The 13,915-nt window shown below is 39.2% G+C and overlaps 1 protein-coding gene across 1 annotated transcript in view; it reads right to left on the bottom strand.

Moving 5' to 3' along the window:
* Positions 1-3,412: 3,412 nt before the first annotated feature.
* The window catches only part of LOC111147303 (scinderin), a 75,479-nt gene continuing 64,976 nt past the window's right edge, over positions 3,413-13,915 (bottom strand). Inside the window, exons 12-16 of the mRNA XM_022503275.1 lie at positions 10,390-10,567; positions 9,990-10,111; positions 7,009-7,086; positions 4,805-4,865; positions 3,413-3,540 (exon numbers count right to left, since the gene is read on the bottom strand). Coding sequence (XP_022358983.1) covers positions 3,413-3,540; positions 4,805-4,865; positions 7,009-7,086; positions 9,990-10,111; positions 10,390-10,567 — 567 coding nt within the window. The remainder of the gene's footprint in view (positions 3,541-4,804; positions 4,866-7,008; positions 7,087-9,989; positions 10,112-10,389; positions 10,568-13,915) is intronic.

The following is a 13,915-nucleotide window of genomic DNA, read 5'->3' as shown; positions in this document are numbered from 1 at the left end:
GGACCAGCTATATTTTTTTGGTTTTTCATCCCAAAAATCTTTGAGGAAAATCAAAAAGAAGAAATCTAAAGTTCATATTAAAAATTAATAAGCAATAACTCCATTCAAGAAAAATAGAAAGTTATAAAACTTCTCTATCAATTAAGCTGTATAAAACTGCATTTTAAATCCAGAAGATGAATTTCTGTGAGGATTTACATAAAATCTGGGTTTTAAAATGATACAGTATCCTGGAATAACCACCCTTCTATAATCCACCAATTGCCTTTTTAGAAGTAGATGGTTCCCCTCCCCTCATAATGATTTTACATGATTTGCAGGTGTTTCTTCAAGCCATAACAGCTTTGGGTATGAAAGTCAAAAACAGCAACTCTCTAAGTCACCCTTTCTAGGTAACTTTTATAAATCTTTTTCCCATCTCTCCACCAGCTGCCCTCCACTTTCCTAAATGTCAGGTTTATAAGTCTTCTTGACACAGAAGCCGTGGTTGCTGGTAATTTCTGCAGCCACCTCCAGTGTTGGAGCTGGGCACCACTACTCAAGACATCCATCCTCCCCACAATGCTTGTGCTGACCACCTGGCTGGCTCCTTCGTGGTCACCATCTCTGCCTCTGAGGACTTGGGTTTGGGTTTAGGAAAGCAATCTCTTCATACTCAGGCTTAAAACAGCAGTTCTGCTTGAGATGAATTTGTTCTAGTTCAGGGGTGAGAGGAAAGAACCCCAAGGGATCTCCCTGCTTCTTCAGAATTCAGGCATGACAAAATGAAGCCATTCTATCAGACATGCTCCTAATGCCTGTGTTCTTGGGATCCCCTCAGACTGGCTGCGATCACAAGGTTCATTCCTTCCCTGTCGAGTCCATGTTTTGTTATAATCTACCCAAAAAGACCTTCTATAACCACTCTATTAAAATTGTACTCTGCCCCACTCTCGCCTAATATTTCCTGTCCTCCCTCCCTACACACCTTTCCTCCATAGAAGTTACATTCTGATATATTTTATATTATAGTCCCCACTTATCCACAGGGGATACATTCCATAATCCCCAGCGGATGCCTGAAACTAAGGCTAGTACAGAGCCCTATACATGGTATTTTTTCCTACATGTACATAGCTCTTGTTGAGGTTTAATTTATAAATTAGCTCTTAGGAGTGCTTAACAACAATAACAACAAAATAGAACGATTACAATATACTGTAATAGAAGTTGTGTGAATGTGGGCTTTCTCTCTCTCACAAAGTCTTGTTGCACAGTCTTATTCTTCCTGGGGTGACGTGAGATGATAAAATGCCTGTGGGATGCAACAATAAATGGATGAACCATTGCGTCATCGAATTAGGCTACTATGGGCCTTCTGAGCTTACCTCAGGAGGATCATCTGCTTCCAGACCACAGCAGACCGTGGTTAACAGAAACCATGGAAAGCAAGACTGAGGGTAAGTGGGAACAACTGTATCTACTTATTGCCTTTGTTTTTGTTAGCTTCTTCCCTGGACTATAAACTCCATGACAGTTTGGATTTTGTCTGTTTCATTCATGTTGGATCCAAAGTGCTCAGAATAGTGCCCCACACCCGGTAGATGCCCAATAAAAAGATTTACTGACTGAATAGTCTCTAGAAGTGCATCTTCTCGCGGCTTCCTCACCACTCACACAAGCTGTGGGTCTCTGCACGACCGATCGCTTTTCTGCCACAATGGTACGGGGCTCGATTCTGCATGCCAGGACCCATGCCAGGACCCAGTCTGGAGCACAGCCATCTTTCATCCCCCAGTCACAGTGTGAGAATTCCTCAGATCGTTCCTTGGCTCTGAGTCCCCTTTCCATGGAAATGTGACTATGGCTCCTCCACGATTCACCTCCTAGCCTACTGCCAAAGTTCGTTTCTGCTTTACTAGTGCTCCTCCTTCTGGCCCAACTCCTATCTTCTGGGGTCTGTTAAATTATTTAAACAAGGAAGCCATTAGACTGACTCGTGGCTCTAACGCTGCGGAGACCTATGTAGGCCAACCAAAATCTAACCCTACAGATGCCTCAAGGTTACAAAATCAAAATCTGAGGACAACCACTCACAAACAGCCAACTGGGCGTTCAGCCTAGCCAATCAAGAATTTCCTTACTTTGGGACGCCTGGGTGGCTCAATCAGTTGAGCGTCTGCCTTCGGCTCAGGTCCTGATCCCAGGTTCCTGGGACTGAGTCCTGCGTGCAGCTCTCTGTGCAGCAGAGATCTTCTTCTCCCTCTGCCTGCTGCCCCCCTGCTTGTGCTTGCTTGCTCTTTCTCTCTTTCTGACAAATAAACAACTAAAATCTTAAAAAAAAATTTTTCCTTATATCGCTTTAGTTTTTCTCTAGAAAAGTCTTTCCCTACACTCCTGCTGGTAGAAGGCTCCTAACTGCTTTTAGTTTGGCACTGCCCAATCCAAATTGATTTTTGCTCAGATAAACTCTTGAAATGTTTAATCCACCTCAGTTCATCTTCAACAGGACCCAGATTTCATATGCACTGATATTTAAAATCTTTTATAATTATGTAACCTTGGAAAAGTTGTTTAATTTTGACTACTTAATGAGGATGAATTAAGAAATATTAAATTCGTATTTATTTATGCATAAAAGTATTTAACCTTAAAACTAATTGTGTCATTAACTCGCATGTCATATTTAAATAAAATGTCACAACAGAAAACCTTTCCGAAAGAGATGCATTTTAATGATGAAAGACAGCATTAATGAATTTTTTCGTACGTAACCTTTGTGGTATTAAACGTGTACTGTCAAATACATATATCTAACCAGATGAGACTAATTATTTTGTCATGAAAAAGCTGTGATTTCAAAGGCTTTTAAAAAGGCAAAAATGGTAAAGTTACTCTTAGAAGATGATACTTAGGAGTGAATGGTATCAGAGTCACATTGGCTGAAGAAGGCAAATAACAAACATTTAAACCATCTTAACATAAACCTCATTGCAAACATAACAATTCTTTTGAACACAGCACATGGAAAGGAGAATAACCTCCAAGGCATTATGGCTTATGTCTGTGGCATATAAAGAACTAGTTTGGTTAAAGTTTCCTGAATTATAAAATTCCCTGATAAACTCCGCTAGATTATGCATAGCTTTTCAAACTTTTTTAAAAGCTCATATAAAAAGATACAAATGAGTTTTCAGCAGAGCTAATATTGGTCCATAACAAAAATTTACTTTAGGTTATTTTAAAATACTGACATAAGAAAATTCTAGTTTAGAAAGTTTTCCAAACCAATACAAGGCATTAAAAAATCGTCATAGGGCTGAGGTTAATTTTCTAAAGTTAAACAAACAAAAAACCTTTCTTCCCCTCAAAACAGCAATGGGACAGTGGCTCCAAAATATTTTTTTTTTTTTTTTTTCCTATAAAAACCTGTTTACCACCTTCTGGAATCCCAGCCCAGGAACCAGCCTGTAAATGTGGGTGGCTCATGGCCCTGTTTTACGATGACTATTGGTGTCCTCTTGTCTCTTCCAGAAGGGTCTGTCTCAAGATACATTTTGGCTATAAAGAATTGAAAGATAAACATATTCATTTAGTTGTTTTTAAAAAAAATTATTTAAATTCAGTTTAATTAACATATACTGTATTATTAGTTCCAGAGGTAGAATTCATCAATTGCATTTAAACACCCAGTACCATTACTTCAAATGCCCTCCCTGATACCCATCAGCCAGTTACCCCCCTCCCCACCCACCTCCCCTCCAGCAACCCTCTCTTTGTTCCTTATAGTTAAGAGTCTCTTATGGTTTGCTTCCCTCTCTGTTTTCCTCTTATTTTATTTTTCCTTCCTTTCCTCTGTGTTCATCTGTTTTGTTTCTTAAATTCCACATATGACTGAAATCATATGGTATTTGTCTTTCTCTGACTGACTTATTTCAGTCTTAAGTCTTCTGACTTAGCAGAATATACTCCAGCTCCCTTCATGTTGTTGCAAATGGTAAGATTTCATTTTTTGATGGTTGAGTAGTACTCCATTATATATATGCATATATATACATATATATGTCCCACATCTCCTTTATCCATTCATCTGCCGACGGACATCCGAGCTCTTTGCACGGTTTGGCTATTGTGGACATTGTTGCTATAAACATTGAGGTGGTTATGCCCCTTCAAATCCCTATATATGTATCCTTTGGATACCTACCTAGTAGAGCAATTGCTGGGTCATAGGGTCAGTTAGTTTTGATTAAACTAAAATAACTATGGAGTGAAAAGTCTCCCAATAAAAATAATGAGTCAAATTTCCATTGCCCTGAAGAGCCAAATACTGTTCCATACGAACAATTCCTTATTGATTTCTCTCATCTGCCATGGATTGCACATGAGAGTCTAATGATTGCCTAAAAAGATTTCAAACTTTATAGAATTATCCTTACGGCATAATTATTCTTGTACTTTTCAAAAATTAAAAAAAAATTGTTCCAGAAAGAGCAGCATTACTCAAAAACAATTTTTTAAAAAAATCTAGGTTATCATAGTTACAGAGGTTTTACTACTTCTATAATAAAGTGAATTTGAAGTTTGCAGAATAAATTGATGTAATCATGTTCTAAATTAGGTAACACAACATTTTTCTTATTCTTATTCTGAAATTCTTCAGTTCAAAAAAATTCCATTACACTTCAGTTCAGAAAGCAAAAGCTTATTAGATTCTGCCCGGTTTTAATATGTGATTTTGAAGAATGTGGTGAAAAGAGCAGTCAGGAACTTCATAATAAGCACTCAGGGTAAATGCCATCATTGTCCGTAGAATCTCGCTTACCAGACTTCAGAGATTCTGTCCTCTCAACTTCATTGGCGTCTTTGCCGACCCAAACAAAAATCTGAAAAACGAAACAACAATAATACGTACTGTTTGGGGAGTGTTGGCTCGGTGCAAGCCCTATACCAAGAGCTTCTCACACATGGCTCATATCATCTTCACAGCAAGCCCCCAAGTTAGGGACGTGGAGAAGGAGGTACAGGGAAGGTGGTCCATCACTTTCCCAATGTTTGCATTTACTAGGAGATACTCGAAACTGATATCCAGCCAGTTTGGCTCCAGAATTCACATCCTGATATTTCAAGTTTATATAGTATTTTCTAGTTCATACACTTGATCAAAACAACACATTGCCTGTTTTCTGCAGCCGCCCCTTTAAGGTCTGTATGTAAGGCAGTCATTATCCCCATATTATTTTTCTCCTGCAGGGACCTCAGCCTCCCTTGCAAAGCCTCTGCCTTAAACCTATAGTGTACACCTAAAACTGTATCGTCTAACACTTTGGTAAAAGTGCTACAATGTTTAGTATTTAAATATTGAGGTTTTTAAAATTTTTTGAGTTTTTTTTAAACTGATATAATTACATATTCTGTATGTATCCTTCTTGTCAAATGCATAGGTTGTGAACTTCAATGCTGAAACATTCTCTTGAATTACCTTAATTTATTTTTAAACATTTTATTTGTTTATTTATTTGAGAGAAAGAGAGAGGGGAACTGGCACATGAGAGAGCAAGCATACCCAAGAGCTTGGGGAGGGCCTGAAGCAGGCTCCCTGCTGAGCAGGGATTCCTGATTTGGGGGTTGGGGGAGGTACAGCTGCTCAATCCCAGGACCCTGGGATCATGACCTGAGCCAAAGGCAGACGCTTAACCAACTGAGCCATCCACGTGCTCCTTATTTTATGATTCTTTATTTAAAAAGATTTATTATTATTACTTTTTTTTTAAAGATTTTATTTATTTGTCAGAGAGAGAGAGAGAGAGCGAGAGCGAGCGCAGGTAGACAGAGTGGCAGGCAGAGGCAGAGGGAGAATCAGGCTCCCCACTGAGCAAGAAGCCTGATATGGGACTCGATCCCAGGACGCTGGGATCATGACCTGAGCCGAAGGCAGCCGCCTAACCAACTGAGCCACCCAGGCGTTCCAATTATTATTACTTTTTAAAATATTTTATTTATTTATTTGACAGACAGAGATCACAAGTAGGCAGAGAGAGAAAGGGAAGCAGGCTCCCCGCCGAGCAGAGAACCCGACACGGGGCTCGATCCTAGGACCCTGGGATGATGACCTGAGCTGAAGGCAGAGGCTTTAACCCACTGAGCCACCCAAGTGCACTTATTTTATAATTCTTAATACACAAAGATGTTTTTATTGACATGATGTTTTAAATTTCATATCTACAAATATGTGATCCATTCACCTGGAGACAATCTGTGACTAGATTCCAAATTCTAACATGTTAATTCTAGACCAAGAAGCTAAGGGATAATATAACCAAATGATTTTAGCAATTAAGAACAGACCTAAAAGTCTTTACTTACTGGTGTTGACTCTAAGAGTAGGCCTAATTCAGATGCAGGTATCATAGTTGTTCCATACATTTTAGTTCCTAATATATCTATTTTTCCCTTCTATTATTATCAGTTTACACAAAGGCTAAACAACAACAACAACAACAAAACCCCAACTATCAGATACAGCATGCCAAATCCCCATTCATTTCCTCCCAAATAAAGCCACACATAACAGCAACATATTTTCTGTATAGAGTCACAACTATTCTGTGTCTGTTTCTTCCCCAGGGGAAAGGTACCCTATGACGACTCCTTGTAGGATTTCAAGAAAAACTCTAAATCTTTGACTTTGCCGTGGTACTGTACCCCCAAGGCATTGTACCCACTAATGCATTTCCTACTTAAATGAATGGATGAATGCATGAAGAAATTAGGAGTGAATGAATTTTACACATAAATGAAAAATAGAACTTTTATGCCTAAAACTACACAGCCCCAGATGGTAGCATGGAATTTTTCCCACATTTGGAAATCAGTTTGCTACAGGTATCAGTTTTATTTTTTGCCAAACTGTGTTGAGTCTTTCTAAAATGTAGCCTAAACCCACAAGTCCATTTATTATTAGACTTGTCATTTTTCAAAGCCGGTTTTGTCGGCTCCCAAGTATAAACACACCAAATACGATTTTACCTGTTCCCAAGCATCTAGTAACATGACATCATCTTCTGCTAAATCGTCCTGGGTGAACTCTCCTGGAACCTCTTCAATCTGAAATGTTTGAAAAAGCCTTAGGATCCAAGAGTAAAGCAATAATTTTTCTAATATATAGGGAACCAATGCATTGTATTATTTTAAAGCATCATAAAAATAAAGCTTGGTAGCCATTTTTTGGTTCTTTCTGAGTAATAAATATTTAGGTAATTATTTGTTTGTTTAATCTTCTCTCACAAGCTGACGGAATCTGATCTGGGAAGCACAGTGCTTACGACAAACATGACACCGGAATGCCTCAGGGAGTCTATAGTCCGTTTGACCACAGTTCCACTGCCAGTCCCTTGTGACAAGCTGCTTCACAGATCTCCGTTGCCTTCCTAGTCCCTAAAGACATTTGAGCTTATGGTCTAAGTATTCAGTTGCCTTTTATTTTGTAGGTCAAGATTATTTTAATAAAATCAATAGGTCTGGTCATTTTCGAAATCAACAGTTTTTTTTTTTAAAGATTTTATTTATTTATTTGACAGAGAGAGAAAGAGAGCCCAAGTAGGGGGAATGACTGGCAGAGAGAGAGGAAGAAGCAGGTTCCCTGCCGAGCAGAGAGCCTGATGTGGGGCTCCATCCCAGAACTCCAGGACTATGACCTGAGCTGAAGACAGATGCCCAACCGACTGAGCCATCCAGGCACTGCCTAAATCAACAATTTTTGACACAATGATATTCCATATGCAAAGTTTTTTTATTATTATTATTTTAAATGTGTTAAATCATGTTCTCTGTAGTTAATTTTAAAGTTTGCTAGGGAGGGTTAGTTTAATGCACACACTACCAGTGGGCAGGTATTAATCCACAGTTCCAAATTTTTAAAGGATTCTGGATAACAAAGCCCCTGACCCTTAGGAAGGTATGGTAGACGGGGCTATAGTTCATAACTCTTCACTCCTACCCTCTGCTGTGTGACTCTGTAGTACAGTAGAGTAAGTGGAGATAGTCTTGGCCTTGGCCATGTCTTATCAGCAAATGTGACTCTTCAGGGACCCTCTTGTGCTCCTGGGCTCAGTTGTGGGAAAAACAGGCATGAATCCAACCTGTAGTCCAAAGGAGAACCTTCCAGCTGGGCCAGGCCTGGGTAAACTTGGTCCCAGGCAACCTGCAGCCTTCTGACCTTAATACATATTTATTGTAACCTGATGAAATTTTGAGACTGTTACATAAAAAACAGACAAAAACTATTTACAGAAGGCAAAAACTTAGTTTATATTTTCTTTTTTACAGAATATTTATCAATCACAGAATGATTTAAAAAAAAACCAAAAACTTTAAATCTCACTCCATGTCAGGCACTGTTCTAACTCCTTTATATGAACAATTAATTTAATATTCACACACAACTCTCTGAAGTGGGTACTGGATTTTCCCCATTTTACAGGTGAGAATACTACAGCACAGAGAGGGTAAGTAACCAGCCTGAGGTCACACAGCTAGTAAGTAATATCACCAAGTAAGTGATACTGCACAGGCAGACTGGTTCCAAAACCTATGCTTTTAACCCACAGGCTCTGGTGTCTTATGTGAATCTATAGGTCTAAGGCCTGCTTTTTGATGATGACAGCCAGATCAAATACTTGTCAGTCACATTTCTTTTCCTTAAATTGTGAAGGGAATAGTCGGAGTTTCAACTATCAAACAAAAAAATGAGTAGGTGTAGAGGAAAAGTATATTTCCCTTAAATATGTTCATGACAAAAACAAAGACTAACGGATTTTTTTTAAACCTGACAAAGCCTAGGTATGATTTTTGTAAAATACATCTTCATTGGAGACAAGCATGTTATTTATAGCAATAATAACAAATAATACTAATAAGAAATTACAGAAGCGTTAGTTGAAAAAAGTTGATTAGATGCCATATCGAATCAACAGTCAAAAGAGTAAAATAACAGATTTTTTTCTGGCAAGTTTTTAAAATACAAGGATTTCCTTTTCTAGAAAGTTGGTGAGCAACTGTGGTGCCCAACAACCAAATATTTATCACAATTTGAATCTTTAATTTGAACATTCAAGTTTTAGGTCAAATCTCTTATAATCTTCAAGTGTGGTTTGAACATGAGCATTTTCTTCCTCAAAGCATTTTATTTCTGGCAAGCAATGTAGCTGGGGAATAATTTAGACAATTCATGTGTATGTGTTGAAAAATAAAGCTTGTATTCACCAGGACATGGTGACCAAATCTTTGTATCAAATTTTACATAAGAAAGAAGTCTGTTCTTTAAGCAAAATATTTGCTCAAAAACCTAGCATGTCAAACAGAGGAAACAGAATTTTTACGCTTCAACTGAGATGAGGGGCTGCACCCCAGGATATTTTAGAGCCTGATATAAAATCAGTCTTGTACACCAGATACTTTGAAATGTCTGCAATTCAAAGCCTGTGAATGACTATAAAATAAAACCTTCTTGCTGATTTCACTCAATTTGCAGGTGCATATGTAGCTTTCTATGATTCTGCCCAATGATCATAATATTATCATAATATTTCTAGTCAGTCAACATGGTGAAACTTTTTATTCCCTGGGAAATTGAAGTGTAAAACTGACACAGTTTGATCAGAAACCACCACGGTTTCCCACAGAAAGTGTCAAATTATTAAATTAGTAAATCCAACCATATGCATATTCATAGAGCTACAGCCTCATGCTGACACAGGTGCCAAGAAGTTGATATTTTTAAAAGCGGCTTGATTTATGTAGTACTTTATGGTGTTCCTATGCTTTCACATCCATTATGTCATGGACTCTTAAAATGAACTTTTATAGAGCTAAGATGATCACCTGTTTGCAGATAAGCAAGCTAAAACTGAGAATCAGAGCACTGACGTGGCTGAAAAGTGTGAGAGCCCCATGGGAATGCCTCTCCCAATGTTCTTCAGTTCTACCCCTGTGTTTTGCAAGACACTCACGATGAATCGCCCAGTTTTGTTAGAGCAGCCGTAAAGCCGAGGTGGATGGTCTTCAGCCTGGGTTTCTAGCAGTGGAGAAGTCTGGTAGTGTTTCCTCCCTCCAAGGGAATCCCAAAACTCCTCTGTGAAAAACACAATGAGTTAGCCAATGCACTTCCAGGAGCCCAGAGCTGGTCTTGCCTTTACATTAACAAATGATATTATTTCATCTTGACTTTAATGTTAAGAAATTACTTAAATATAGCAGGTTCCATCACCCACTTTTGCAACTAAGGGAAGGATCTGCACTGCCCTATAACTGTTACAAAAGCCCTGTTTATGAAAAAGTTTTAAAATTACATGATTAGCAATTATACCAAATACAAGTCCTGGCTAGTGTCCTTGACCCCACGGCACACACCTGGTTCCTCGCCTTCCTGAATCTTTGTGGTTTTGCATTTGAGGACACTTGCCACATACTCTGCTCCTCTCTCCTCCTCCTGGCTGGCACCTTTTCCTATCCAGATGTAGCCATTGTTTTGTCGCAGTTTCAAGACAAAAACATCATTGGAATTCAAAGACTGTGCATCAACATCTACCTAGAGTATAAAGAAAAATAACAGAGGGATTCAGATTCACCACTACTCCCTCAATAAACATGTCTGAGAAGCTGTGACAGGAATAAACCATGCATTACCTTCTGTCCTGATTCCAGGGTGGCACCAGGACACCACTCTGGCATTAGAAACAGTAGTAGTACTTTGCTCTGTATCACTTTTATGTTCAACTGCCCACAGACAGCGGCAGAGGGCTCTAAGAATAAAGTTGGCCAAACTTAAGTGAGAAGGAACAAAGATAATATTTAAAGAAACCATAAGAATAGGCATTGACTATAAGTGATGTTTGGAAAGTGGGTGTGATAGATGCAAACGACACACATAAAGCAAAGATGTTCAGTTTTGGGGGCACATGGGTCCTCAGTGGGTTAAGCCTCTGCCTTCAGCAGATCTCAGGGTCCTGGGATCAAGCCCCACATCGGGCTATCTGCCCAGCAGGGAGACTGCTTTCCCCTCTCTCTCTGCCTGCCTCTCTGCCTACTTGTGATCTCTCTGTCAAATAAATAAATAAAAATCTTTAAAAAAAAAAAGATGTTCAGTTTTTCTCTCCCCTATTTACAAGGTTTTCCAAATAATCAAAGGGACACCTACCCAAAGCAATTTACAGATTTAATGCAATCCTTGTGAAAATACCAACAGTATTTTCCCACAGAGCTAGAACAAACAACCCTAAAATTTGTATAGAACCATGAAAGACCCTGAAGAGCCAAAGCAATCTTGAAAAAGAAAAACAAGACTTCCAAGATACATTACAAAAAACAGACTTCCAAGATACATTACAAAGCTGTAGTGATCAAAATAGTATGGTACTGGCACAAAAAGACACATAGATCAGTGGAACAGAATAGAAAGCCCAGAAATACAGCTATGCTTATATGGTCATTATATGCTTATATTAATCTTTGACAAAGGAGGCAAGAATATGCAATGGGAAAAAAGACTATCTGTTCAACACATGGTGTGGGGAAAACCGGACAGCTACATGCAAAAGAATGAAACTGGACCACTTCCAGGAGCCTAGGTGGCTCAGTTGGTTATGCGTCTGCCTTCAGCTCAGGGCATGATCCTGGGGTCCTGAGATCAAATTCTACATCAGGCTCCCTGCTCCATGGGGAGTCTGCTTCTCCCTTTCCCTCTCTTTCTCTCTCTTTATCTCTCATGAATAGATAAATAAAATCTCTTTAAAAAAAAAGATAAAAAAAAAAAAGAAATTGGATCACTTTCTTATACCATACACAAAAAGTAACTCTAGATAGAGTAAGGCCCTAAATGTGAGACCTGGAACTACAAAAATTTTAGAGAGCAGAGGCATCGTTTCTCTGATGTTGGCCGTAACAAAGTCTTTCTAGATATACCTCCTGAGGCAAGAGGAGCAAAAGCAAAAATAAACTATTGGCACTACATCAAAACAAAAAACAAAAAACTTCTGCACAGCAAAGGAAACAACCAACAGAACTAAAAGATACCCTACTGAATGGGAGAAAACATTTGCAAGTGACATATCCAATAAAAGGTTAGTATCCAAAACATATAAAGGACTTAAGTAACTCAACACCAAAAGAACAAATAATCCAATTAAAAGCAGGCAGAAGACATGAATAGACATTTCTCCAAAGAAGACATCAGATGGCCAAAAGACACATGAAAAAGATGCCCAACATCGTTCCTCATCAGGGAAATGCAAATCAAAACCACAATGAGGTATCATCTTACACCAGTCAGAATGGCTAAAATCAGAAACACAAATGTTGGTGAGGATGTGAAGAAAAAGGAACCCTGGTGCACTGTTGGTGGGAATGGAAACTGGTGCAGCCCCTGTGGAAAACAGAATGGAGTCCCTCAAAAAGTTAAAAATAGAACTATCCCATGACCCAGTAATGGTGTTACAGGGTATTTACCAAAAGAATCGAAAGGACACGCACGCCTATGTTTATTGAGCTGTTATTTACAATAGCCAAATTATGGAAGCAGGCCAAATGTCCACCGATACATGAGTGGATAAAGAAGAAGCAGTATATATATATATTATTCAGCCATAAAAAGCAATGAGATCTTGCCATTTGTAACAACACACGTGGATCTACGGAATATAAGGCTAAGTGAAACAAGCCAGGCAGAGAAAGAAATATAGCAGGGAATTTCACTCATATGTGGAATTTAAGAAAGAAAACAAACAAACAAAGGGAAAAAAAGAGAGACAAACGGAAAAACAGACACTTAAATATAGAGAACAAACAGGGTTACCAGAGATGTGGTGAGTAGAGGGACGGGTGCACTGAGTAATATATGGAAGTGTTCAATCACTATATTGCACACCTGAAACTAATATAACACTGTACATTAACTATATTGAAATTTAAAAAAAAAACACAAAAAACCCCACAAAACATAAAAATCATAAAAAATCATAAAATCAAAAAAAAGAAAAAAATCATAAAATCATAAAAAATCATTAAACAGGGACTGGAATCCAATGCTGGCAAAGAGATAACAATGCAAATTCACTAACGGGTTCTCCAAGCTCAGATAAATTATAACTCAAATTGTAAAAGGCTATAGCAGATTAGTAACAGCACTGACACGCCCTTTCCTTTCAAGCAAGTAGCTGTGGCCACTGTCTGGAATCGGGCCAGGAAAGCACAGCTGTGCTCCCTGTGGCCACAGAGGAATGAGGAGGACCCGCATGGGCCCGGACTCTGGCCTGAGGAGGAGGCAGAAGGCAGAACATCAGGGCAGGACAAGCTGGTGCAGTCTCAGGCCTGGGAGTGAGCCCGAGGGCCCCATGATGGGCTTGTGCCTTCATGTCTACGGTCTTGGGATTCTGTGATTCTTGTCAGACTCTGTCTGACCACATGGCCATGTGACTATGACAGGACGTGTATGACTTTCGGCACCACCATGGGACTCAAGGTGATGAAGAAGAACCAGTGAGCACGTCTGAGATGGAACAGCCATGAGAGAGGAAGGAAATACAAGTCTGGTGTTCTGAGGGCATTTCAAGAAGGTGTCAGATGATGGTGTTTGGCCAGCTGGGTCGAGGTGCCATTAACTATGCGGACAGCTGAATTTCACCAGGTTCACCAGGACCCTATCTCCAGAGAAAGCCCTAGAGGAGGAAGGAACAGTTGTTGGAACTTCTATTTTTTATTTATTATTTTTTTTGAAGTACAGTTGACACACAATCTGTTAGAAATGTTAAGGATGTGTTCCAGGGGTTGCCAACATTCAGGGATGGGGGTATCATCCTTTTGTAGGAGGAACAAGGCCTCTTGGACCCATATTCAAAGGAATCTGCTGGATGTGATGACAGAGACTGATAGGAACCGGCAC

The sequence above is a fragment of the Enhydra lutris genome, unplaced genomic scaffold, assembly GCF_002288905.1.
Source record: "Enhydra lutris kenyoni isolate GAN:26980312 unplaced genomic scaffold, ASM228890v2 scaffoldscaffold16, whole genome shotgun sequence".
Taxonomy (NCBI): Eukaryota; Metazoa; Chordata; class Mammalia; order Carnivora; family Mustelidae; genus Enhydra; species Enhydra lutris.
This window is presented reverse-complemented; position numbering and strand designations above follow the sequence as displayed.